The 27209-nt window shown below is 37.2% G+C and overlaps 1 protein-coding gene across 1 annotated transcript in view; it reads right to left on the bottom strand.

Moving 5' to 3' along the window:
• LOC149080371 (nucleolar protein 4) overlaps positions 1-27209 on the bottom strand; it is a 632135-nt gene that overhangs the window by 418080 nt on the left and 186846 nt on the right. The window contains exon 3 of the mRNA XM_089239501.1: positions 25881-26186. Coding sequence (XP_089095627.1) covers positions 25881-26186 — 306 coding nt within the window. The remainder of the gene's footprint in view (positions 1-25880; positions 26187-27209) is intronic.

Genomic DNA, 27209 nt, shown 5'->3' with positions numbered 1-27209 from the left:
CCTCATTGTAAGATTTGATCCCCATCCTTCTGTGAATTTATAATTCTTTTCTTTAGTATGTTAGACTGTATTTTTTGATGGCCTTGTCATGTGGAGACTCATTATATTGACCCAAAATGATTTATTGATTGAAATAAAATTTCTTTGAAAGTTTTTCCATAATTTTTTATCCCCTTTATGCTTTGGACTGGGTTACATTGCTGTAGGAGTAAACTGCGGGCTTCAAGTAGGAGTTGTTTAAAGTGGTGCAAAATATTTATACTCCTTGGGTATAATTTTGCTCTACTTTTCAAGAAAAAAATTCTGTCCTTTTTCCTTATCGCAGGTGATTGCCACATCAAATTCTTCTTTTGCGATGTCTCAACAACGCGCACACCAAAAATCATTCCGTTTATAGCGTATTAGGTACACCAAAACTGAAATTAAAAATAAAAAATTAAAAAAAGCGAAGCAAAATAATCCTGACGATACCGTCATTGTCATTTCATGAAGAAAAAAAAACATTGTGTCAATATTTAAGAAAACATGGAGTGTTGACTTTTAAGCAACACAACTGTATTTGTATGATATACATAGATTAGAATGATACAAAAATGCCATTTATTGCTTGCCAACGTCATCAACAGCTTATTTACTCGCAAATAAATATCGAATGTTCAGGAGTTGTTTAGAAGCATCAATGCGGAAACTAGCTCAAAAATATAAAATATCTTTACTTGAAAAATACAAGAAACTCATGTTCCGTTTTTGAGAGCAAGACTATCAAATAAAGAGATAAAGATCACAACAGCATAATATGGACATCAAAAAATAATTAAATAAATAATTACACTATAGATAAAATACAATAGAATCTTGACTATTACAAAATTTAAACATTCTGAGAGCTTGTATTCACTATGCGTACAAAACAGCTGTTGGCTTTTTTTTTTCTTTTTATTGATTACAGGCAAACTGAAGAAAAAACTAGCTTTTCCTCTATAAGATGGAGGGTGATGAGCTATCATATATGATGTAGATATGAAACTTGTTTTCCAAACATTTTAAATATCGCATAAACATCGTGATTTGTCCGAGCGTGATTACGTTTCCTACAGGGCAATCATTGGTCACAAATTACTAGCGAACCGTTGATCCCAAAGGCATACTTCTAATAGAAAAAGTATCCAAATAATATGTAGTACCCAGATATCTCATTCATATTGCAAGTGGTTGTATATAGTTATTGAAATAAAAAGATTAACTTTTCATTTGATCACCCGGTCCTAAAAAAACCCGATTATAGATTTATTGCCCTCTCCTAAGGTTGTCTCTCCTAGGATTAACAAAAAAAAACTAATGTTTCTAAATGCAATATTCCATGAGACATTAAATTCGAAAATCACTGAAAATGAGAAAAAGAACCGCATAAACTAACGGAAAAGCCCATTATAAAAAAATGCTGTTCTTTCCAAACTTTTCAGCTATTTTCGAATTGAAATATCTGAAAGAATATCTCACTATATATCGGAAAAACATGAAATTCTGGAAGGGAAATTTCTTTAGCGAGAGATATTATAGCAAATTAAATTTTGTGAGGTAAAGAACTCCGTGAAACGCTTTCTTTTTCAGAGAACCGGTTCCAAAGTTGAATGCTGTTAACTGTGAAACTCTTATTCACAAATCACCCCAAGGCTGAATGAATGAACGCCAGAACTTTGCCACTAGACTTATCCCATTGCAGAGATCTTTTCCAGTCCAAGTTCGTGGCACAGGCTGGAACAATATACACAAATAAAAATACACGTATGTATTCGATAAATGCTTTCTTCCAGCTTTTCATGGCAAAGTAGGTAGATACTTTCCTTCTTAATTCAATTTTTTGATACCTGTGAAAGTAGGAACCGTTTCTTTTTGCGATGTTTTGACAACAATTAGGTAAAACAATATGAATAAAATAAGGATCCCGGTCAACCAGAGGAAATGAGTTCTGAACTACCTCGGATGCCGGAAACCTCGTTTAATAGAGGCATTCAAGAAAAACAAATTAATCCAAACCTCGACATACAAAATCAAAGCAGTTATCAATTAACTATGTACTGCGGACACACAATGATAGCCCCTTACCCGTAAGGGGTCGCACTGCACTTACGAAAAATGTATTTGACCGCTCAAAAACTTTAAATGGCCACATACTATCAGCAGTGGCGTAGCCAGGTTTTGGTTCGTGGGGGAGCGAAATTGTGGAAGGCGCCATTTTTTTGTTCGTGCTTAAGGCGCAAACTTAAAATTATGCATTAGTGGGGGGAAAGAATTTTAATTTCCAATTTAAAAAAAATCAAATTTATTTTGTTTTCAGTTGATGTTATTTTTCAAATTAAATTAATTACCTTTCAATTGCTTAACGTATTTTAATTTTTTAATTAATTTTTAAAAAAATGTAAATTCCATTTTATGTTTTTTTGTACTTATACAAATGCAAACACCAAAAACAACTGGGAAGTCACCCTAACAGGTAGTTTGAAAAAAATTTAGATTAAAATATAAAAAATTATGAGGAGAATAAAATAAAAAGGAAAAAAATTATATTTTCTCTCTCTCTAAAATTATTCTAAGATATGAACGTACAGAGAAATCTTCATGCTTCCATTTAATCGCTTTTTTCATGTTACACACTTATCGTAAGCATGTATCACATGTACACTACTTCTACTCTATCATGCATGTACTTCCATGACATTTCTCTTATGGCATTTCTAACAAATTAATGCATGCCGGAAAGTTCTTTCTTATATTATGCGTGACCATAACGTACATAGTTATGCATGGTTTCGATTCGAGAAGTTTTGCCCTCTGTCTTCCATATTAGAAGTAAAACTGGCAGATGCCTGAAGTTTCGTGTTATGCAAATACCACGGTGGAAGCCTGTCTGCTCTCAGCGGGAAGGCATTCCAAGCGAAAGATGGGTTAACATTCGTACCTAGAAATTGAAAAAAAAGAAAAAAAGACTCGCTTCAGTCAACCGCGACTGTGCCACTAGTGGGGTTCAAACCGGAATGAATCCATCATGATGCCCACACGATCGCAGTGGTTATCACATACTACTAGATTGCAGACGCACAAGCGGAGGATGGCCTGAATCCAAAAAGGTTTAGGAACCACTGCTTCAAACGAATTAGTGTGCGCCAGAAATTGTCGTATGTGTCCGTAATTTATTTAAGTATCTCTGAGGCGTGTTTGTAATGTCACTGCTCATCTTCCGAATCGAAGTGAAAGTGGCATGTATATGAATCGATTGAAATATTTTTATGTTTTACTAGCTCGCGCGTTGCTGCGATCTCAGAAAAAAGGAAATTCAAGGAAAGAAAGGAAAAAAAAAACTACGCCAGAAACATTCGCGGAAGTGTACTCAACAACTTCCCAATGTTTCATGGCGATCGGATGAATGGTGTAGTAATGCATAAAGGACAAACAGACATACATTCGTTTATATATATACAGATTATGTACCAGCTTCCTTTGGAGGTATTATTTCTAGGGGAGGTCTCTACTCGAAGTTGAAAAACTTAAAAAGGCATTGCGAATAGTATATGTATATTTATTTCTAGTGAAATAAATTCATGCGATGTGTTTTATAACAAATCAGAGAAGAATTGAAATGCAGTTTGTAGAGTGATGAATAGTACAAAAACTAGCGCAGGGGTTCTCAAAAATTTCCCATCCGCGGTGCCCCGTTATAATATGTAATTATTTAAGCATATTGTTGAGAAATTGAATTTTCTGGATGTTATGCCGAAATTGATACTTGGAAAGAAACGTGATTTGTCTCCTCCTGGAATTTAACCAATGCTTGTACGCGGCTCCCCACACACAGGGCAGTTTAACAAAGAATCTCTGAAAAACCTTCGCGGTGCCCCTGACAAAGGTTAGTGACGCACAGTTTGAGAATCCTCTGGAGGGTAATAAGTTCTTAGACTTTTCCCCTCGTAATTTGAACAGAGGGCATTTCGGTAAATGCTGGAAAACCTCACGACACAATAGTTCATATTAGAAAGTATTGAATGGCCCCTTATCCGAGGACTTACAAGTATTACGTAAGCAGATCTTCAGCCATTTTTGACCCCCCCCCCTTGTCATCAAAAGTCAGAAAACTTTCGTCAGCAGCTTAGAATATTTCATATCATCGAAACGGGGTGGTTGATGACGTAAGCAACCTTCAAACCTCCCTTTGTCATCCCAAAAGTCAGCAAATCCGAAACCCCTCCCTTCCTCGATGCTGACGTAATACTTGAGTGACCCCTAAGTGCTAATTGAAAAGCACTAGATAATCTTTTAACAGTAGCCGTTTCGTAGGGGCACTTTCTGTTTTTCTGAAATAGTATGGTATGTAACTTCAGTTACTTTTAAACTTTCCTCGTAATACATAGACAATTCCAGGCCCGGTCCCAGAGCGGAAAATTCGGAGGGGTGGCAAATTTTGAGAATTTTTTTTTTTTTTAAATTCACGTTTCGTAAACGTATGGAAGCGCCATGTGTCATTTCTATCGTAAATAATATGTAATTATTTAAGCATATTGTTGAGAAATTGAATTTTCTGGATGTTATGCCGAAATTGATACTTGGAAAGAAACGTGATTTGTCTCCTCCTGGAATCGAACCCGGATCCCTTTGCATACCGGGCAATTACACCAGAGAAACACTTTTCAATTCCTTATAACACGCATTAGTATATATAGGAGGAGACAAATCACTTTTCTTTCCAAATATCAGTTTCGGCATAACATGCAGAAAATTCAATTTCTCAGTATATTTCAGGCCGAAAAAATACCATCTCTTCATACAAAGAATATTGTTTATTTTTGTTTGTGTTTTCTCCACACAGACTGCTGTTGAAGTAAAAAAGTATACGATTATCTAACCTAAGTATTTACAGTGTTATTCACCGCCTTCCCAAATAGTATTGTCACAAGTAGCGGTGGAGGGTTAGTAGGTGTCCAGCGAAACAAACAACACTCATTTCAGATTAGCCTACTGAAAGTGTTGGAAAAAAGCATAGTTCAGTCGACATCCCCTAAGGCCGGGACCTGACTACGGCGCGGTTGCAGGCGGTTGACGTTGTGGGGGAAGGCATCATATATAGTTTTATTCTGTCAACGCACAGATACAACTGCAACCGCTGAGCGCGGTTTTTTCAACCGAGAAAATCCACATTTTTTTGGACGGTTGGGGTAACCGGAAAGCTGCCATCATGTATTGCAAAGGTTTGAACACCCTGATAACGGTTCGGCTGGACCTGCGGTTGCTGTCTTCCATTGTCTATTAAGTGGTTTGACAAGGAGGGTGATGGGATTTCGGATGCACTGGACAAAGGAATTGCTCTCCTTCTCAGATTGCCATAAAAATGAGGGGAAAGGACAAATTCGAAGAACTGTATGGTGAAGTTCTATTCGACAGAAGCTAATTTTTTGTTTGGCGCTTTTGCACTGATAACAATAAAAAAAACCAATGAACAAAAAATTAAATTTTTCTAACTAGTGAAATATTTTTGCTTTTCTACATGAGCATACATTAAAACTCGGTTATAATGACATTCTACTATTTGACATCTAAAAAACTAACGTGATTACGCTAAAACCGAGATGTCATTGGGGGTTCCGCGGGGGGGGAGGGTTGTGTGGGCGGGGTGCATGTGTGGTGTAGCAGTAGTAGTTAGGGCCTCCAAAAAATGGCTCGGGGATCCATGATGTTCTTAAGTCAGCCACCTCGTTGGGCAATTTGCCTGTTGTGGCGTTGTATTTGTATTTTAGAACACTTGAATGAAATGCATTGGATCCCGATTATAACGTGTTAGCAAAAAACCAATTAGTTACCTCACCCAAAAAATTACAAATTGCCAGGAGGCCCAACCATTTATAATAAATTCATAAAAAATTAGAAGTAAAAATAATCAGACATCTGAAGGAATAAACTTTTATATTTGCAAATTTTCCGTATCAAACTTTTGAAACATTTATTAAAAGCGTAAGTATGAACCGGGGAGGAAATATGTCCCTAAGAGCTGCATTGCGTGTGTTTTGCTTTCATTATTCTGTTTTTTTTTGTATCGGATATGAATGTGGCGGTCTATCTGTTGTTTTTGCAATTAAAAAACCCATCTAGGCCAGCGGTTCTCAACCGGTGGTCCGTGTGAACTCCCAAGGGCTCCGCGGCCCTCGAGGAAAAAAATAATTATTAATATTTTTGAATAAAAATAAATCAGAATTTTTGATGAATAAATAAATAATAAGCCTACGGGGCTCCGCCATAGAAATTATATACTGGAAAGGGCTCCGTGGGTCGAAAAAGATTGAGAACCGCTGATCTAGACAAAACGTTGTATGCGGGTAATAACGAAGAGTGCACTAAGACAATTTCCACACCTACCGTTCTTTTCAAGCAGTTTTTGATTTACAAAGCCGCAACTAGGGAGAGCGGATCCACTGTATCGAATGCTGATCTAGAGGGGTCGCCGAATTGCCCCTTTAACACCACGCCTTCTAACCTTTCCTTACACGGGGACGCCAAAAGATTGTTAGCTCCAGTTAAAAAAGTATCGGCGGCCCTGTATGTACCTTAAACCTTGCAACATAAATACTGATGTACAGGGCCACAACGACATAGGTGTTCAGCCGGGGCAAGCACGCATTTTGGCGCCCCCTTTTAATATTGAAGGAGAGATGAAAGGTTAACATTTGCGCTTCTGTCTGGCTCGGAGTTCGGGGCATCAGTCAGTGCCGTCTTAACGCATGGGCCCACCCGAGCACGGCCCGGGTGACTCAAGAGAGCTAACATTTTTGGGAACTAAAAGGTCTAATGAGGATCATAATGTTTTTTAAAATTTCATTTTTTACAGTTTTTAAAACATGAAATTTTCAGAAATTTCATTCCGATTTCCTATTTGAATTTTTTTTTTCCTGACCATCAAAAGAAATGTATATTTTTTTTAAATAGGAGAAAATAATTTTTTCCTTGCCTTTTTTTTGGTCATATGTTGTTTCACAAAATTACAATTATTATACTTAATTTCCATTAATTAGAAATTTAGTTAATTGGAAATTCACTTTAATTACAAAGAAAAACGTGCTAAATTCATGGTCAATTTTTTTAAACTTCAAAAATATGTTATTTAAATAGTTTTCTAATATATATTTACTATTTAAATTAATTATGATGATTCCAGTCATCATATATAAAAAAGTTTGCGCGATTTGGTCACGAATCGTAAAAGCATCAAAAATGGGTCAACTTGTAGGCTGACTTTCTTCAACTCTGAATTAATTTCAAACGGCAAATATTGTTACAGAAAATTAAATTTCATTACATGAATATTTTTATTAGTATATGCAGTAAAACCCCTCCTTTTTGTGAACACGGACAGGACAAAAAAATTAAATCCATGTAAAATGGGTGACCGTTAAAAAGAGGTTTGAAATTCATACTTTTATATATTATACAACTGTAACTTATTATTTGTCCGTAAAAAAGGGAGTATCCGTTAAGAGGGGGTTTCACTGCAATGCAGCTTATGAGCACGAATTCGCATGCTAACTGGAGCCAACTTCAGCTTGGCGAAAATAATTTAGCCAATCCCGAGATGTCACGTGACATTAAAAAATAAAAAAACCCCGGTTGCTAACAGTAGTGTGTGTTTCACGCAAAATTCCACGGTTGCTGATAAGATCAACCGCACCAGCCGAACCGTAGTGTGCCGGCAGCCCTAGGGAAAAGGAAGAGGGGAGAGAAAGTATCTTCTTTGGAGGGTGTTAGTACAGTGGTCTGGAAGGAAAAAGAAACGGGGGACTCTTTCAACACCCCTAGGTTTTCTGAATACAAGGGGAGAAAATATTATCTTCTTTAGGCTGCCGGCACACTACGGTTCGGCTGGTGCGGTTGATCTTATCAGCAACCGTGGAATTTCGCGTGAAACACACACTCCTGTTAGCAACCGGGGTTTTTTATTTTTAATGTCACGTGACATCTCGGGATTGGCTAAATTATTTTCGCCAAGCTGAAGTTGGCTCCAGTTAGCATGCAAATTCGTGCTCATAAGCTGCATTGCAGTAAAACCCACTCTTAACGGATACCCCTCTTTTACGGACAAATAATAATTTACAGTTGTATAATATATAAAAGTATGAATTTCAAACCTCTTTTTAACGGTCACCCATTTTACATGGATTTAATTTTTTTGTCCTGTCCGTGTTCACAAAAGGAGGGGTTTTACTGTATATACTAATAAAAATATTCATGTAATGAAATTTAATTTTCTGTAACAATATTTGCCGTTTGAAATTAATTCAGAGTTGAAGAAAGTCAGCCTACAAGTTGACCCATTTTTGATGCTTTTACGATTCGTGACCAAATCGCACAAATTTTTTTATATATGATGACTGGAATCATCATAATTAATTTAAATAACATATATTAAAAAACTATTTAAATAACATATTTTTGAAGTTTAAAAAATTTGGCCATGAATTTAGCACGTTTTTCTTTGTAATTAAAGTGAATTTCCAATTAATTAAATTTCTAATTAATGGAAATTAAGCATAATGGTAATTTTGGGAAACCCCATATGACCAAAGAAAAGGCAAGGAAAAAATTATTTTCTCCTATTTAAAAAAAATATATATTTCTTTTGATGGTCAGGAAAAAAAAATTCAAATAGGAAATCGGAATGAAATTTCTGAAAATTTCATGTTTTAAAAACTGTAAAATATCAAATTTTAAAAAACATTATGTTACTCATTAGACCTTTTAGTTCCCAAAAATGTTCATTTGGGGTAATTCAAGTATTACGTCAGCATCGAGGGGGGAGGGAGTTTCGGATTTGCGGACATTTGATGACAAAGGGGGCGAGGGGGGTTTGAAGGTTGCTTACGTCATCAACCACCCCCTTTTTTGAAGATATGAAATATATATAACACTAAGCTGCTGACGGGTGGGGTCAGTATTTTGCTGACTTTTGCTGACAAGGGGGGGGGTCAAAAATGGCTGAAAATCTGCTTACGTAATACTTGAATGGCCCCTTTCATAAAAAAATTTACGTGAAAAATATTTTAAAAAAATATTAAACAAAGCATTGCACAAACGCAACGTTAGTCAAAAATGGGATTAAAAGAAAACCTCATAAAAATACATTGTGCACTCGAAATTTTTTCGCCAAGACGGTTTTTGGCAAAAAGCGATGCATGACATTAAGAGGTAACCTGAATCCTGAGATCTTTGTCGTGATCCCACCTTCCTCTACACCTGTTATGTGTGTGTGTGTATCATATGCATTACTTTATTTCCAGTATGGACTACGAGACGACAGCTTGTATTGCTTACCTAATCGTGAGAAATCGGAGAAATGAGCGACGCCGACGCTTTCATAGGTACTGGGTTCATCCTTTAACCAGCCAACGTTTCATTATTGTTATTTCATATAAGTTATTTCTATAAACTTTATTCCGATATGCGTGACTCAAATTTATTGAAGAAATTGAAGAAAAATCTCTATTGTAAAGAATTACTCAAATTTGCCGCCCCTCTGAACTTGCTACCCCGGCCCGCTTAACACCCTTTAATACGGCATCAGGGCCGCAACTAGAGAGGAGCAGGTGGGACTGGTGCCAGGGTCGTCTTAAGAGTATTATGGGCGCCCCCCCCCCCGGCCAAGTGGTTTTTAGGAGGACCTACATGGTAAATCCTTGAAAATTTCAATCGGATCTCATTTTTGGGAGGCCCCTCCTCCCTAAAAAATGAAATTTTAAAAAACATTATGATCCTCATTAGACCTTTTAGTTCCCAAAAATGTTAGCTCTCTTGAGGCACCCGGGCCGTGCTCGGGTGGGCCCATGCGTTAAGACGGCACTGACTGATGCCCCGAACTCCGAGCCAGAGAGGAGCGCAAATGTTAACCTTTCATCTCTCCTTCAATATTGAAAGGGGGACGCCAAAATGCGTGCTTGCCCCGGCTGAACACCTATGTCGTTGTGGCCCTGTACATCAGTATGTATGTTGCAAGGTTTAAGGTACATACAGGGCCGCAGATACTTTTTTAACTGGAGCTAACAAGCTTTTGGCGTCCCCGTGTAAGGAAAGGTTAGAAGGTGTGGTGTTAAAGGGGCAATTCGGCGACCCCTCTAGATCAGCATTCGATACAGTGGACCCGCTCTCCCTAGTTGCGGCTTTGTAAATCAAAAACTGCTTGAAAAGAACGGTAGGTGTTCTCTTCACTCTTCGTCACTCTTCTGTCACTCTTCGTTATTACCCGCATACAACGTTTTGTCTAGATCAGCGGTTCTCAATCTTTTTTGACCCACGGAGCCCTTTCCAGTATATAATTTCTATGGCGGAGCCCCGTAGGCCTATTTTTTTAATTCATCAAAGTTACTGATTTATTTTTATTCAAAAATATTAATAATGATTTTTTTCAAATTTACTGGTTCTTTTTTTCTTTTCCTCGTGAGCCGCGGAGCCCTTGGGAGTTCACACGGAGCACCGGTTGAGAACCGCTGGCCTAGATGGTTTTTTTAATTGCAAAAACAACAGATAGACAGCCACATTCATATACGATACAAAAATAAATACCAAAAAGACAGAATAATGAAAGCAAAACACACGCAATGCAGCTCTTAGGGACATATTTCCTCCCCGGTTCATACTTACGCTTTTAATAAATGTTTCAAAAGTTTGATACGGAAAATTTGCAAATATAAAAAGTTATTCCTTCAGATGTCTAATTATTTTTATTTTTGATAATTTTTTATGAATTTATTAGAAATGGTTGGGCCTCCTGGCAATTTGTACTTTTTTGGGTGAGGTAACTAATTGGTTTTTTGCTAAAACGGTATAATCGGGATCCAATGCATTTCATTCAAGTGTTCTAAAATACAAATACAAATACAACGCCACAACAGGCAAATTGCCCAACGAGGTGGCTAACTTAAGAACATCATGGATCCCGAGCCATTTTTTGGAGGCCCTAACTACTACTGCTACACCACACATGCACCCCGCCCACACAACCCCCCCCCCGCGGAACCCCCAATGACATCTCGGTTTTAGCGTAATCACGTTAGTTTATGAATATCATTATAACCGAGTTTTAATGTATGCTCATGTAGGAAAACAAAAAAATTTCATTAGTTAGAAAAATTTAATTTTTTCTTCATTTGTTTTTTTTATTGTTATCAGTGCAAAAGCGCCAAACAAAGAATTAGCTTCTGTCGAATAGAAGTTTACCATACAGTTCTTCGAATTTGTCTTTTCCCCTCATTTTTATGGCAGCCTGAGAAGGAGAGCAATTCCTTTGTCCAGTGCATCCGAAATCCCATCACCCTCCTTGTCAAACCACTTAATAGACAATGGAAGACAGCAACCGCAGGTCCAGCCGAACCGTCATCAGGGTGTTCAAACCTTTGCAATACATGATGGCAGCTTTCCGGTTACCCCAACCGTCCAAAAAAATGTGGATTTTCTCGGTTGAAAAAACCGCGCTCAGCGGTTGCAGTTGTATCTGTGCGTTGACAGAATAAAACTATAGATGATGCCTTCCCCCCCAACCTCAACCGCCTGCAACCGCACCGTAGTCAGGTCCCGGCCTTAGTCCTAAAAAATAGCCTGTAGAATGAGTAGACAGAATAACAATCTTCAGCAACAAAGATTCTTTTATTGGGGCCGGTCCGTGCTTTGGTGAAAGTCTTTGGGATATATTAACCATCTGGGAAAACAGGCTAGGGGTAAACGCCAATAAAACAGTGGCTTAAGTGGCTATAAATCGAATGGATGAGTTCGATTACAATACGATTTTTTTTAACTTGTTTGGGAACCGAAATGGGAAGAAGCTGGTCAATCCAGAACAACATCCGTTTGCAGTCCCTAACTGGAATATAAAGAAATCATGGCACAGAATGGTAAGCGGGGTCACGTGATACCGTTTACTGGTCCTATAAGGATAAGGGGCAGCATTGCGCAGGTGACGTTTTCCTGAAAACAAAAAAAAAGGGGGGGGGGACAAATGTGGAACTTGGCAGAACCAACATTTTTATGAATTTTATACAGTATTACAAAACACTACATTCGGTTATAAACGCAGGATTACCAATGAGAAAAACGGGAAAAAAGCTCCTCATATTACACTTTCCTGACGAACACAAAGCAAATGTCAAATATAGCTAGTCATTTCTGATAAGTTCATGGTTTATGTATTTAGCGAGTTTTTTTAATGATAATTTATGAACAATCACCACAATTCAATCTTAAATAATTTGAATTTCTCTGTAATACTTGTATTCGATAAGGCGTAAGACGCACGTGTTTTTATAAGACACATCGACAAAATGGAAAAGTTTGAGATAGTAATCTTTTAAGAAATCAAAGTAAAAGAGGAATATTTCTTGTATTTTAGTTTCATTTTGGGTGCAAAGCCACATGAAATTGATTCACATCCTGGTCTTAATACAGTTAAATCGTGTTTTCTCTGCAATCTTTATATTGCTCTAGTACTTGGAAAAGTTCTGACATTCATTCAGTACTTGATTTTCAGATGTGTAACAAACACGACAGGTGAACAGTTTACATTTTACATTTGCAATTTGAAATATTTCTGTATATCGGAGATAAAACCATGTGCCAAAAGGGAAATTTTCTGAGAGCAGTTTGAAGTGTTTTTAAAGTGGATATCACTGTTATTTATTGAAACAGGATTTCATGTTCTACGCCTATGTGTACGTACAGGGTGTTCTGTTAATGGACCAACAAACTCATAGGGTTGTTAGTAGACATCAAGAGGAACAAAAATTGCAATCGAGCATGGTATCGTAAACTACATTGAGAGGGTGAAAATCGCGAAAAACACATGCAGGCTCTGAGTCCAGCTGCAACCGCTCGTGTACTTGTCGAGGGGAATCGCAAACCGTTGCAGCTACTTGAGGAGTGCGTACGTTGAGCGGTCTCCCTTCATCAATCCGTGCTGGGTAGAAGGTCCCCGTATCCCGTAGTAGTCGATCGATCGTGACGAAGGAGTATGGGTGCGGACAACGCCTCATCGGATATTGCTGTTGGGTACATCCACTGTGCTAAGTGCCCATAAATCAGATGCATATCAGCGTATTCCTCGTTCGGGTAGTCAGCCATGACGATACTCATTGAAACAGACAACTAACTGCTAAACGTGATTACTACCGCGATAGCGTTAATTTACGTCGTCCGCAGCGTGTGCCCTACCCCAGCGCATGCGTTTCGCGACGCTGCTTACGTCAGATATGGTGAGCGAACGCATTCAGCGATCAACCGATATCCACCTTTCGTCTCCTCTGGACTCAGAGCCTGCATGCGTTTTTCGTGATTTTCACCCTCTGAACGTGGTTCGTGACACCATGCTCCATTGCAATTATTGTTCCTCTTGATGTCTACTAACAACCCTCTGAGTTTCTCAGTCCATTAACAGTACACCCTGTATAGTGTAATGAAAATACAGAAAATTAATAACGTTATCTCAATATACACGACTGACACAGGCGTACAACAAAAAACGGCGACTTGACCGCAGCAAAAAATTGCTATCGCAGGGAGTCCCTCATTGAGGGGTTAGCGCACCAACCTCTCGATGAGTATGAAAAAACAAGCCTGCCGTTCGGAATCGGCAATAAATTATAGGTCCCGGTCTAATTAGCCCTCGTGTGCAGAAAATGACCATGGTGTGACAAAAATGATCAAATGATCAATATACACGAAAATTGACATATAGTGCCTTTGACATATACACAATATTTCAATTGCAATGTTATATTATTCCCCTTATTTCATGGAACGGGCGTCGCGTTGCTTACGTTTTGAAAACTGTGATTTTAGAGACTGGTTTTGGTACGTACGCTCATTTTCGTTTCAAAAACACAATTTCTAAGATATTGGCGTACTGCATTTCGTGATATTCCATTGTCAATTAACCGAGTAGCATTTTTAAAATCATTTAACAATCATTGCTGAGCATTTAGCAAGCATTGCCGAAATCAAAAATGAACATTAAATAAATTTTATATCAGAAATGTATGCCGGTTGCGGGCCTTATCTTAAGTTCATAAACAAAATGTCATATTTTGATAGTTTTTTTTCCCGATATAGCGACACATACGTTCATGCGGTGCTTATTCCAAGAAATACGGCCCTCTGTATTAAACTACACGTACCGCAATAAAAAAATATACTCAGTGAAATATAGAAACAAAAGACCACAATAAAATATATGTTACTTATTACTCATTTCGTTTTAATTCTAATATAAAAAATTAATTACGACTCAGTAAATCCCATATTAATTCGTATTTAGAATCAATAATAAATTTGATTATTAGTAGAATTGAAATTATGGAAAATTATCTGGGAACTGGATGAGCATATCAAGTTTTGGAAACCATGAAGTTTCGTGAAGAATTTTTGTCACTGATTTCAAACGGGGCTCATTTTTGACTATCATGTAGAGATTTTAGAAACGTGGAAATTTCTTTGTTGACATCAGAAGAGACAGGGCAACAATTTTCTAATTTGGTTTTTGGGCACGGGATGTCCATGTAAAAAGTTAATTTTTTTTAATTTTAATAACTATACAATCCCTTGAAACATTAATGAAATTCCTGACTTCGCACATTTACATTCCGCAAGAATGACTCAACTATCTGTCACCGTTTTCTTGCTATTCCCATTTTGAAAACCGGCAGGCGATTGTGGGACACTATATTCAGGTAATGCAAGCGTTTAAATGACGCGAGTGCACAAACCACTGGCGGACCACGTCGAGAATTTTAATCGGTCCACGAAATAATTTTGAAAAAAGTATTTCATTTTTTCAAAATACTTTTTAGGACGTGCGATTAAAGATAATATATATAGAGAGAAATCTACGTAATGCATTATTGATTTTGTTGCTAAACTATAACCAAGTATGCAGAAAGTATGGTGCACACATTCGAATTAAATCTATCAGTGTTTTTCATCGATGTGTAGACGCCTGAGGCAGGGGCGGCTCGAGCTCAGCTGCCGCCTGGGTGCGAAGCTTCATATGCCGCACATAATGACGACCCTGGTAGGTGGCTAACAGGGCTTCCGTGAAGGGGACCTCGAGATAAACCAGATTTCTTTTCAGAAGAAGGCCGTACATCATTGTTTACTGTGCAGAATGTGCATGACCATACGTTCAGCTCTTGAAGTAGAAATAGATGAAGAATAGTAGAAATGCCAGATAATTTAATCCTGGACATAGCACTTAATTTTGTGAGCCATCATCACTTATCCTGTAAAGATGATATATAACCAGCTTATTTTTATTAAGAAATTGTTTTCAAAGGTGTTTCTGGTACTCCAGGTACCGGACAAATGAGAAGCGGAATTTTTCCTTGGCTCTCATTTGACTTGTTGAACAAATTCTGGGTGAGGGCATGCCCCCTCCTCCCTTTCTAGAGCAGGGTACAGGGGCGGTACTTGGTCATGCAACCCATTGCGGCCGCACGAGACGCCTCTCAAGAGGGATGGTAAATCCGAGGTGAATGGGTAAAAAAGTTCCATTGGCCGAAAAAGATCGAAGAAAATGTTTTCCGTCTGCTCTGGGGGAACAAATTCCAGATGAAAGGACGAAAATTTTTTTTTTTTTGTTTGGAATTGTTTGGATAAGTTGTGAGGGAGGAGCTTGACCCCAAGGGTAAGACACGCAGGGCTCCAGTTTAGGGGCTCGGGACTGAATCTTCATAATTTCTTTTTTTATTAACACTATAAAATAACTGTAGAAAGGGCCCCCATGGAAAATCTAGCTTGGGTCCCGCGAAAGATTCCAGCCTAGGAGCCTTGACGCAGGATGTAGGGGCTATGGGGAGGGGGAGGAAACAGGCAAGAGGAGAAAAAAATAAGTCCCGCACTGATACGGATTTTGCCTCAAGCCGCCCCCGATGACTTACATTCTTGTTTCTGGTATTAAGGTCAGAGGTCCTGCCTATTTTCTGAACATTTCCGTTGTCGAGGTATGACTCAAAAGCATGATGTCATGTGAATTTTTATTGTGTTAAATTTTATGGGAAGTCTATGCAGCTGCCCCTTACAACCTGCCACCTGGGTGCACCGCACCCCTTGTACCCTTGCTTAAGCTGCCCCTTGCTGGAAGGTTGAGCACCCCCCATTATATGGCAATGATATGAACGAATGCAGGACAGTAAAGACAAATTTAGGCGTAACTATATACAGTACCACTTTTTTTCTGTTTGTTTATGACAGAGGTCTTGAACTTTTTTCTAAGACGAGAGCACTGCCTGTGTCTATCATCAAGAGAGGTTTATCATCAAAAGGCGAGCACCCTTACGGAAAGTTTGTTATATGAATGCATGAAATCGGGATTATTTCAACCCTTGTATGCAATTTGTACAAGGTGTACAATTGTAACGTTGACCAAGTGCTCGCAAGCACGAAATCGGACACGAGCATCGAGCACTCTGGATGCTTCAGAGAGCACTGTGGTGCTCGTGAGCAACTGGTTGAAGATGCCTGGTTTATGATTTATCAGTAATGGCATGGGAGGAGTGGAGGGAGGGTAAAAAAAGTTAGACTGAAATGGGAGAGGGCGACAAAATTTGTATAGCCCACAGGCGGCAAAAACATAAATACGGCCCTGCACGGTCCAGGTGCCTCAAGTGGAAAAGGGACTCCATGAAGATGAGATCCGGTTAAAGTTTTCGAGAGAGAGAGAGAGAGAATTGTTAGGCAGGCATTTCTGAACAGATAGAGGGTATAGGCCTTAGAAAAGTCTCTTTGATGCTCGTAAGACGATCCTGCGTAGACCACCTATGTGTTGGTGTGCGAAATAAACAAATAACGCCCGGACTTCTGCTTTGAAAAGCGATGAGTGATATATATAGTGCATTTTTATTATTTTATTTCGGAAATATTTCTACGGATTCTCAAAGTGTGTGTGCTCGTGAATCATCACCACCCTTTTTTTTAAGGGACGTCTCAACGCGTTGGTTTATTGATGCGTGCTTTTATTCAGTTCTTTGTTGTGTGGTTTTTTTTTTTTTTACATTAGACCAGGGGGTTCTCAAACTGTGCACTGCGACAACCTGGTACGTCTCCAATCTTCGTCAGGGTGACAAAGGTTTTTCAAAAATATTTTTTGTTAAAAAGCTTTAGGGAGCAGGCGGAGCTCGCGGATGAGCATTAAATAGGGGAAAGGAGCACCTCGGGTGGAAAATTTCGAGAACCCCCTTCGTCAGGCTATTCTGGGCAGTCACGGATAAATTATGACGAAGTCCGGGGGGGGGGCACGGGTGCCAAAAGTTTAAGAAATACTGGGATTAATTGGAGGGAGATATACGTGTCATGAGTTAACAAACACACCGGCCATAACTTTTTTCAGGGAATAATTTATCCGATTCGGCACACTGTTGTAAACTGAAGAGCCAAAAAAACTGGTACAGGCATGCGTATGGAAATAAAGAGATATGGAACCAATCAGAGAACAGCGCTGCGGTCGGCAACGCCTATATAACACAACAAGTGTCTGGCATAGTTGTTAGATCGGTTGCTGCTGCTACAATGGCAGGTTATCGATATTTAAGTAAGTTTGAACGTGGTGTTATAGTCACGTGGTGCACGAGAGATGGGACATAGCATCTCCGAGGTAGCGATGAAATTTGGATTTTCACCAACGTACGTGAATATCGGGAATCCGGTAAAAAATTAAATCTACGACATCGCTGCGGCCGGAAAAAGATCATGCAAGAACGGGACCAACGACGACTGACGACAATCATTAAACGTGACAGACGTGCAACCCTTCTGCAAATTGCTGCAGATTTCAATGCTGGGCCATCAACAAGTGTCAGCGTGCGAACCATTCAACGAAACATCATCGATATGGGCTTTCGGAGCCGAAGGCCCACTCGTGTACCCTTGATGACTGCACGACACAAAGCTTTACACCCGACAACACCGACATTGGACTGTTGAGGACTGGAAACACGTTGCCTGGTCTGACGAGTCTCGGTTCCAATTGCTTCGAGCTGATGGACGTGTATGGAGACAACCTCATGAATCCATGGACCCTACATGTCAACAGGGGACTGTTCAAGCTGGTGGAGGCTCTGTGATGGTATGGGGCGTGTGCAGTTGGCGTGATATTGGACCCTTGATACGTCTAGATACGACTCTGACAGGTGACAGGTACGTAAGCATCCTGTCTGATCACCTGCACCCATTCATGTCCATTCCGACGGACTTGGACAATTTCAGCGGGACAATGCGACACCCCCACACGTCCAGAATTGCTACAAAGTGGCTCCAGGAACACTCTTCTGACTTTATGTACTTACGCTGGCCACCTAAATCCCCAGACATGAACATTATTGGACATATCTGGGATGCCTTGCAACGTGCTGTTCAGAAGAGATCTCCACCCCCTCTTACTCCTACGGATTTATGGACAGCCCTGCAGGATTCATGGTGTCAATTACCTCCAGCACTATTTCAGACATTAGTCGAGTCCATGCCAAGTTGTGTTGCGGCACTTCTGCGTGCTCGCGGGTGCCCTACACGATATTAGGCAGGTGAATTAGTTTTTTTGGCTCTTCAGTGTATATGCATAATGATGAAACAGTGATTCATAGAAAAGAGAAACTACACAATGAAGAAGACAATGTTTCTGAAAAAGTCACATTTTAACATAAAATTATGCACTATCACCGTATAATACAGTACAATATATTGCCGTATAAATATAGAAGACTATAATTTCTTCTCCTTTTCTCTACATATCAGACCAATTGACATATTGACCCAAGATTATAGGTTTTATTTACCCACCTTTAAAAAAAACCTCTTTCAGAACCCCCTTTTGTGCCCCAAAATCTTGTGTTTTTTAGGGCTCAAAAGCTCGTAGCTGTTTTCCAAATTTTCTTAGTCTGCCTAGGGCAGGTTTCTTCAGCGCGCACAGCGTAAAAATGCTGATTGGTCAAAAAAACCTGAATTTCAGGTTTTAAACCAATCACCATTTCAACGCTGCACACAGCACAAAAGTTTTACTCCTAGGAAAACTGGGCTTTAAGCGTATCCACTCAATGTTAAAGAAAGGCCGCGGAATTGATAGCTGCGCCATCTGAAGTTTGATGTGTGAAACTTGCCGATTGATGGGCGTGGCTCCCACTCTTCGCTCCCCCTTCCCTTGATCGCGTTATTCGATTTCAACTTTGACTTATTTTTCGAAGTCTATTGCTACGAAACCGAAAAATGTTAATTATCACGAAAGTGTACAATTTTTACTTCTTTATAGGAGACGTACTTGTGCATGAAAATATAGATCACACAGTAAACATAACAATGTTATTGTCAGTTCAACAGCTAACTCTATACATGTGAACACCCGTCTTCGTGTTCATTTTGCACCCATCAAACCTGCAATAAACTGCGGACATATTCAATAAATATAATAAGGTATGTAGAGTATTTTAGTTGGCCCTCACAGAAGGATCGTTTTCATAATTTTAAATATAAACAATTTGCCAAAATAACCACGAGCAATAGCTGACCAACCTTCCAAGTCCAAGAGTCTTCACGCAAAGCTACATTAAGAGTTTTCAAGCGGCTTTGTCCCCGACGGAAGTGTCCCTGATAACCCTCGCCATATTGACAGCCGTTAGCACGCACGGTTTTTAATGATAGATTTCTAGTTTAAATGTTTATTTTATCCATTTCTTGGCAAGACAATAAACAATATTGTTGCTCAAGTCTTTTAAAAATGAATAGTTGAAAAAACAGCTAATCCGGCCGCCAGCGAGCTTTGTTATATGAACTATAAGCCTATCTGTACAACTGCATATAAAATCAGGTGAGTTCATTTTTTACTATTACATGAAATGCATTGATGCTGTAATATTATATTGTAAACACATCGTTAATCTCATAATCCCAATTTTCATAAACTCAGTACTTATACATAGGAGTAGGGCTTTATTAAGTTAGTTGATAATCTTGGTGCTGTATTATTTGAATCATTTTTTTAATGTTATCCTTCAACGAGAGAAATTATTAACGAATAAACAGTTGGATAGAATTTGTGGAATAACTAAATAAAATATATTTTCATGGTTCCCCCTCCTCCTGAAACTGGGTCCCTTGGTAAGATGTGTGGAGGGCCACCTGCTAGGGTTAGAGTAATAAAAATCATAAACTTTTCTAATGTTATAGTTTCAACTAAATACATTCACACAAATTTTGAAAAATTCAAATTCAAATCATCTAATGACGCTTTTATTTCATGTCGATAGGTGTGCATGACTTAACAGTATCATGTGAATTTGCTGAACACCCGAGAAGAGCGAAGACTGGAACTTTCATCATTGGTAGGTGGTTATAATCGATGTAGCAAATCTAGCAATTCATTGCCCAAGCAACAGTCTTCATGGGACTTGCCTCGTGCCATCTTGCGAAACAGTCCACAGGTTTTGAGAGGAAAAGGACCAACCAAGTCGACAGGTGTGTGGGTATAAACATTTGTGAAACATTTTGATTAGATATAATTAACAATGAAATAGCACGTTTGAAATACAGAGAGGTGAACAGCATTTCGCCGCATCAAAGTATCTAATGAGAGTCTTTTGGTAGACTGTTTGCGCTTGTTTTACACTTAGGCAGATGATGCGAAATTTGATTTAAAATACAATCTGTCACTACAGGTGCATTCTTATCAACAGATTTCGCTCTGTAAATGTGAGTGATCTCAATGTTCCTGCATATTTTGAAAGTACAGTTGAACCCGTTAAAGCGCTCCCCGTTGTAGTGCCGCTTAGCGCCGGAAATTTCCAGTGAAAAGATCTTCCATATAGGGATTATAATGGGAAAAGCCCGTTATATATTGCCAACTGTTGTTAGGATGTATACATCACGTATGTGTCATACAAAGTCTATCATTTTCCAAGAAAATTTCCACAACATCTCTTCTCCCATCATTTTTTTTTTCTGAAAGGTGCTCTTTAACATGAGAAACGGGAAATTTGTGAAAAAAAAGCAATACCGCCATTGTGTATTCCTTTGTTTATGTACTTATAAAATGCATCGCTAAATTTATCTAGAACTAAAATAACTTAAAAGATACATATTTTACACTTACCTCTGAAGTTTTATATCAAGAAATATTCAAGTAATATTGTAGTTTTTTAAATTTTATGAATTGTCTCTTCTTAACCTTTTTTTTTTAATTGGACAAAACAGAACAAGTTACAAAATACAAAAGAAAGACAGATGACAAGACAAAAATACATAATAAACAAACAAAAATACATAATAAACAAACAAAAATACATAATAAACAAACAAAAATACATAATAAACAAACAAAAATACATAATAAACAAACAAAAATACATAAAAAATGAACAAAAATGGACATACATATGCACCCACTCTGTGACCCTCAAGGGACTAATTGTCCTTCCAGAAGGTCGAATAATTTGTAATACTAAATTTCTATTTTTCAAGCAACCAATTTTCAATTAATTCAATTAATAATAATTAATTCAATTCAATTAATTCAATTTTATTTTATTTATGGAATAACACTAATGTAAGACAGAGATACAGTAGTTCATTGTAAACGTGTGAATTTATGCAATGAAGACTCTCCAAAACGCTATTCCAACCATGATCCGATATAACGCCAAAATTCTTTGGGACGGATGGTGCCGTTACAACGGGGCTCAACTGTATTATGTTAAAAAAATGTCAATTTATTTTTCAATATAAATTAACAAATTTCTCTGACTTTTTTAATGTATTGGAAACACTTCACAAAAGGCAAGATTTCAACTATACATAAATTCTTCACATAAAACAACTTAAAATATTCAAGCGATTATTATTTTATTGATATCAACAATGGAATAGTATATAATCATAGAGTATTGAATAGAATTTTTCCCCATGTCTATAAAAATTTGGTCAGATACATATTTTGCCTGTCTTGAACATATATGGCTTGTTGCTTCATAATGTAATTCTCAAAATTGATACACGTTTGGATGCTATTGGCTTTGTTGTTGTATAGACATCGCAACTGATAATTGTATTAATAGAAAAATAGTGGGTTTGTCTACTAGTCTCCCATATAAATTTCCATGTCCATCCTCGCCCTTCAATAGGGGTAAACCATTTTTTTCCGTGATAGTGCATCTGATTAAAAATATCAGAAAATCTGGCAGTATCAAAAAATGGTGTTTTCCTCCAAATAGAATTTCGCCCACCTATAAATTTCGTGAGGTTCATGTTTTGCCCTTCTTTAACATAGATCACAGGTTGCTTCATAATATAATTCCAAAAATTAATCCACGTTTGTCAATGATGTGTACAGAAGGTGCATTTTCGAAATAGGCTTGCAATGCGTTATGGTAAACAACTTCGGATTCTTTAGAAATTTTTTCGGATTCTTTGTTGATGAATTTGATTTTCCATGTTTTAACTGGAAAATATATACAAAAATACTTATTCAAGTCAGGTTTGGGAAATATAGACAGGTACTAACAATATCTCTTTGAGGTAAGTTTTAGAATGTGAGGGCGGGAGAATTCTGTGGATTTTTTTCTAACGTATTTCTAAAGAACCTTCGAATAAAAATGCACTTTTAAAAGAAAAGTTATAAATAGTTAAAAAAGTTTATGCAAAGAAGCAGTTGGTGACATTTTCAAAATAGATTTTTACTACTTGAATCACATCTTAGCATAGAATTCATGCATCTGTGTATGAATGAGAATCGTGCAATCATCCATATCCAATCCATAATGGAAAGAACAAAGCAAAGTACATTTGTTTATTCATTCATTGTTTTTTCTTCCCTTTAATAAAATACACATTTCCTTTTACATATTTATTTTTTTTATAAATGACTGAAAATATGTAGTGAATATTGCATGTACCTATCTTAAATGAAAAATAAAGGATATTATATAGTTGAATTGGTCTCAAAATTTTCTTTTGGTATTCAATGGATATTTTTTGGTTAAAATCAACAGAAATGAAGTTCTGAAAAATTAATGCTCTTGGGGAAGTTTTGAGGTTAAAGGGTAATTTTTGCAAATATTGTCGAATTTTTATTAAACACTCTGGCCCTAATTGATATTGAAAATAATTTGAAAGTAATGTTGAATTATAAGTATAAACTCGTCTATTTTTTCGGGTGCTCAATTTTTCACTAATTCGACCTCTTTTCTATAATATTAAGAGAAAATATAATAGCATTGTGGGTCAAATATATAACATATCGGCCTTACAGTGTGTGTTGCTCGTTTGTGGTGCTGATGGAAAACGATCTAACAGGAAAGACGGGTTTCGTGGACGTATGTCGATGACGTTACGAATCTCGGGGTGAGGCTTTCTGCTTTAGCTGGTGTTGGTAGTACTCGGATATACCATTCATGTTTCAAGGGGTAATATATAGTTACTAAAATATAAAAATTAACTTCTTATACAGTCCACATGTGCCCCAAAACCCAATTAGAAAGTTGTTGCCCTGTCGCTGCTGATGCCAACAAAAAATTTCACGTTTCTAAGTGCTATATTCACTGAAATATTCGAATTCGCGCGAGAAAAATTAGGGACGAAAGTTGGGAAAATCAGCATTAAATGCGGGCAAAACGGTTTACCCGTGTTTAAAGCTCTTTTTTCCCAATTTTCCTCAGTTTTTCGAATTCGAATACTTCAGTGAATATTGCACTTAAAAAAGTGGAATTTTTTAGTTTGCGTCCAGAGAGACAGGGCAACAACTTTACTGGTTTTTGGGGCATACGGGGACTGCACATGAAGGTTAATTTTTACATTTTAATGACTACAACTCCTTGCAACATGATTCACATATCTGGGTACTAAACGTTATTTGGAAATGTTTTCTAACTGAAAGTATGCCTCTAGGATCAACGGTTCGCCAGTAAAATGACATACGCCCTTCTCTCTATGCGTCCTGCATATATATACTGTATTTCTGTAAAAAATTAGAATATCGAAATAAAATACTTTATATGCTGTTTAAATGAATTCATTTTCATTCAAATGCTTTTTAAAGGTAGATAAAAAGTATAGTTGCTGCATATCAATTTTTTTAGTATCAAATGCCACAGTTATGTCAACATGCATTTCAATATAATTGTTACAAAAATTTATCCAAAATCATTTTAATTTAGATATGAAAACTATTTTTTATTATAACTTATTTATTAAAAATAAGTTAACTTATATTATTAATCATTTTTTGTCTTTATTTTTAATTAGTCGCTCTGTACAGGCTTAGGCCTCTAGACGACAAACATTGAAATTTGACTGCTTTTGTGTCACTAATTTTGAAAATTGAAATTGAAGATAACTTAAAATTTCTCAGGAAGAGATTCCTTATACCCCCTCCGCCAAAGCTCGACCCTACGTACGCTCCTCATAAGGAGGCCTTTCAATACGTGGGTATTTGTTTATATATTAAACAATGAAAAAATTTAACTAAAAAAATACACGAAAGAATGTCCAGCAAGTAAAAAAAAAGAAGCGAGAGAATGTGTCGGCTGTTGGTTGGTTTTTTATTTTATTCACGTTCGTCAGTAAAATTCTATCAAATAATGTTTATTTCGGAATATGTGTATTTGTTGAGTGGAATTGATTTTATATAAGATGAGTAAGTGTAGGATGGGCTGCGAAATTTCCAAAGTCATAAAATTTTATTCAACTGAAGGTTGAAGCCTTGGAGAGAGATTTGTGAATTAGTGTCACAGTTTTTAATAGCATTAGAATTGGCTTTACATCCGATATAATAAAATTTTTACAGGTAAAAAATGAGACGGACGCATTTTTTTATATAAAAATTTTTGAGGGTGTACAGTATACCAGAAACTGCTTCATTTCTAGGATTATGGTCAATCTCTTGAATACAAAATGCAGATACTGTATCTTCACAAACAATTTGCATTGTGAAGATTTTCTAAGAAACATCATCAGAGAAAAAGGATCTCACGTTCAACCAAAAAAAGAGTTTTAATAATAAACCTTTATTTTTTATATATTTCGATAAAGAACTTTTATTATCTCTTTTTTTTTATCCCACCCAAGCGAAACACGTTTACAATTAAAGATTGGTTTCGAATTACGAGAGGAAAAAAATTAACATTAAAATAAAATATCCTTAGATATCGATTCTTCAATGACATTATTTAATCTCATAGTATGTTGTGCTCATACGTTTACGATCTGCAGTGAAGTTGACCTCTAAAAGATATTTAATCATCTATACATATATTTTCGAATTATAATAGCTTATTTCATTAGCTTCAAGATTTTAAATGTTGAAAATCATTTGCAAAGCTATGTGACATATCTACAAAGTTTTCTTTATAATAGTTTTCTTATAATAAATTTTCGATATAAATTTATATGAATCATAAAAATTTATGGTTTTGAGACTGAAAGAAGTTCTTTAGTACAATTTAAATTGTAAATTCAATTGCATTAATAAATGCAATGAACCAACATCGATTAAATATTCTTATACAGATATGATAGTATAAAACTTGAACATTTTCCTACTTATTCAAGCTCAATTATTAGTCTTTTTGAACACATGAAAATATAATAGAAAATTTGAATACCAACATTTTTCAATACGAAAATTTACTTCCGGTCAAAAAAAAAATGCCTTGGATATGAAATTTGAATGTTTTCGAGATTATCTTGAGTCAGATAAAAAAAAGTAATTGAATTCGTATGTTAAAACTTACCTTTGTCAGAGAAAACATAGAATATTTCATACAGAAGAAGGTAAGAATAAAGTCGAAATTACACACGCACTAAGATGGAGTTCTGTGTAACGAACGTCTCACCTCTCTATCTGGATTGAAAGCATCTTCTTCGGAGTATCCCAAGCTTTTCATATGCTTCAAGTAGGTGGTGGTGATTGGTAGACTGTAGTCGATGTGCATCGAACAACCTTCTTCATCCGGGGAGCTGCTCAACTCACTTCCTCCACTCAACTCCTCAACCGGACCGTTGTCATGGATACCGGAAGGGTAAGATGTTGCCCTGTTGCCATCTCCACCACCAAGGTGCATTCTTTTTTGGCAATCGGCACATGACATCAAGAAATGGGTCACTGCTTCACGGGGTAGAAAAGAATACATCTCTGCTATCTGTGGGATGACATATTAAAAAAATCATTAATTAAAATATATATACACACATATCGTTCAAGATATGTCATAATGACTTTTTGTACATTTTTTTCGGACGAGTGTTCATTTAACAGAAATCACATGATTTTTTTATAGTATCAATTTTTAATCTTTTTCGAAAGCGTAAAACAATGATTTTAAATTCAATCGCAACCGCATGACTTCAAATACTAATATGTGAAGACGGCGTAGATTCTCAATTCACCGTCTCCTGTTTTAACCATCATTTGGTTGTTTTCAATGGCCTGTTCCAAGGGCCGGATCTTGAATCCTGAGAACTACACGGCCACAGAAGGCGCCACCCACAGAGTAAGAATAATATTTTTAGTCTATGGCGCCAACTGAAAGGGGGTGATTTATTAAGTTCACCAACTGAAGATGGAAGATTTTTTATCACCAAAATAACATTCGCTTACACAGAATCGGCTCAGCCTGTTCCTCTTTATTTTGTCTTCAATAGAATATCCAGTTTGCAGTAGTGTAGACGCCACTCAGTCTAACGGTTAGCGCATCAGCCTATTGTTTGACAGTTATGGATTCGAGTCTCAGAAAAGCATAGGGAAAAATCAATTCGGAATCCGATTTTAACTACAGATCTCAGTTTGATCACCCCTCATATACACAGAATGACCATAATGAGTCAAACTAATGGGGGTAGGTCGATTGTGCTCACAATGAACTGTTGCTGATAAGAAATAGAGGTCGATTGAGCTCACTCCAATATCCAAACGACATGTCGATTGCGCTAACCCCCGATTTCTAAGAACTGCAGGTGAACCGTTATCTAAATCATTGTTAGATCAGATTACCCTTATTTGGACCGCAAGAGTCGTTAATTCCTCATTCTCCTATCATAATATGTGACAGTTGATAAGTGTACAAAGAGGGAGGCTCACCTCACCTGAACAAGTGAAAGCTGAACACCTGAGACCTTTTCGAGGTCTTTCTAAGGGTTTTACTTATAACGTAGAATAGCGTTTC

This window comes from Pholcus phalangioides, unplaced genomic scaffold, assembly GCF_987345545.1.
Source record: "Pholcus phalangioides strain wild (caught in Gottingen) unplaced genomic scaffold, Ppha-v1.0 ptg000011l_1, whole genome shotgun sequence".
NCBI lineage: Eukaryota > Metazoa > Arthropoda > Arachnida > Araneae > Pholcidae > Pholcus > Pholcus phalangioides.
Note: the sequence above shows the minus strand (reverse complement) of the source record. Positions and strands in the feature narration are given on the sequence as shown.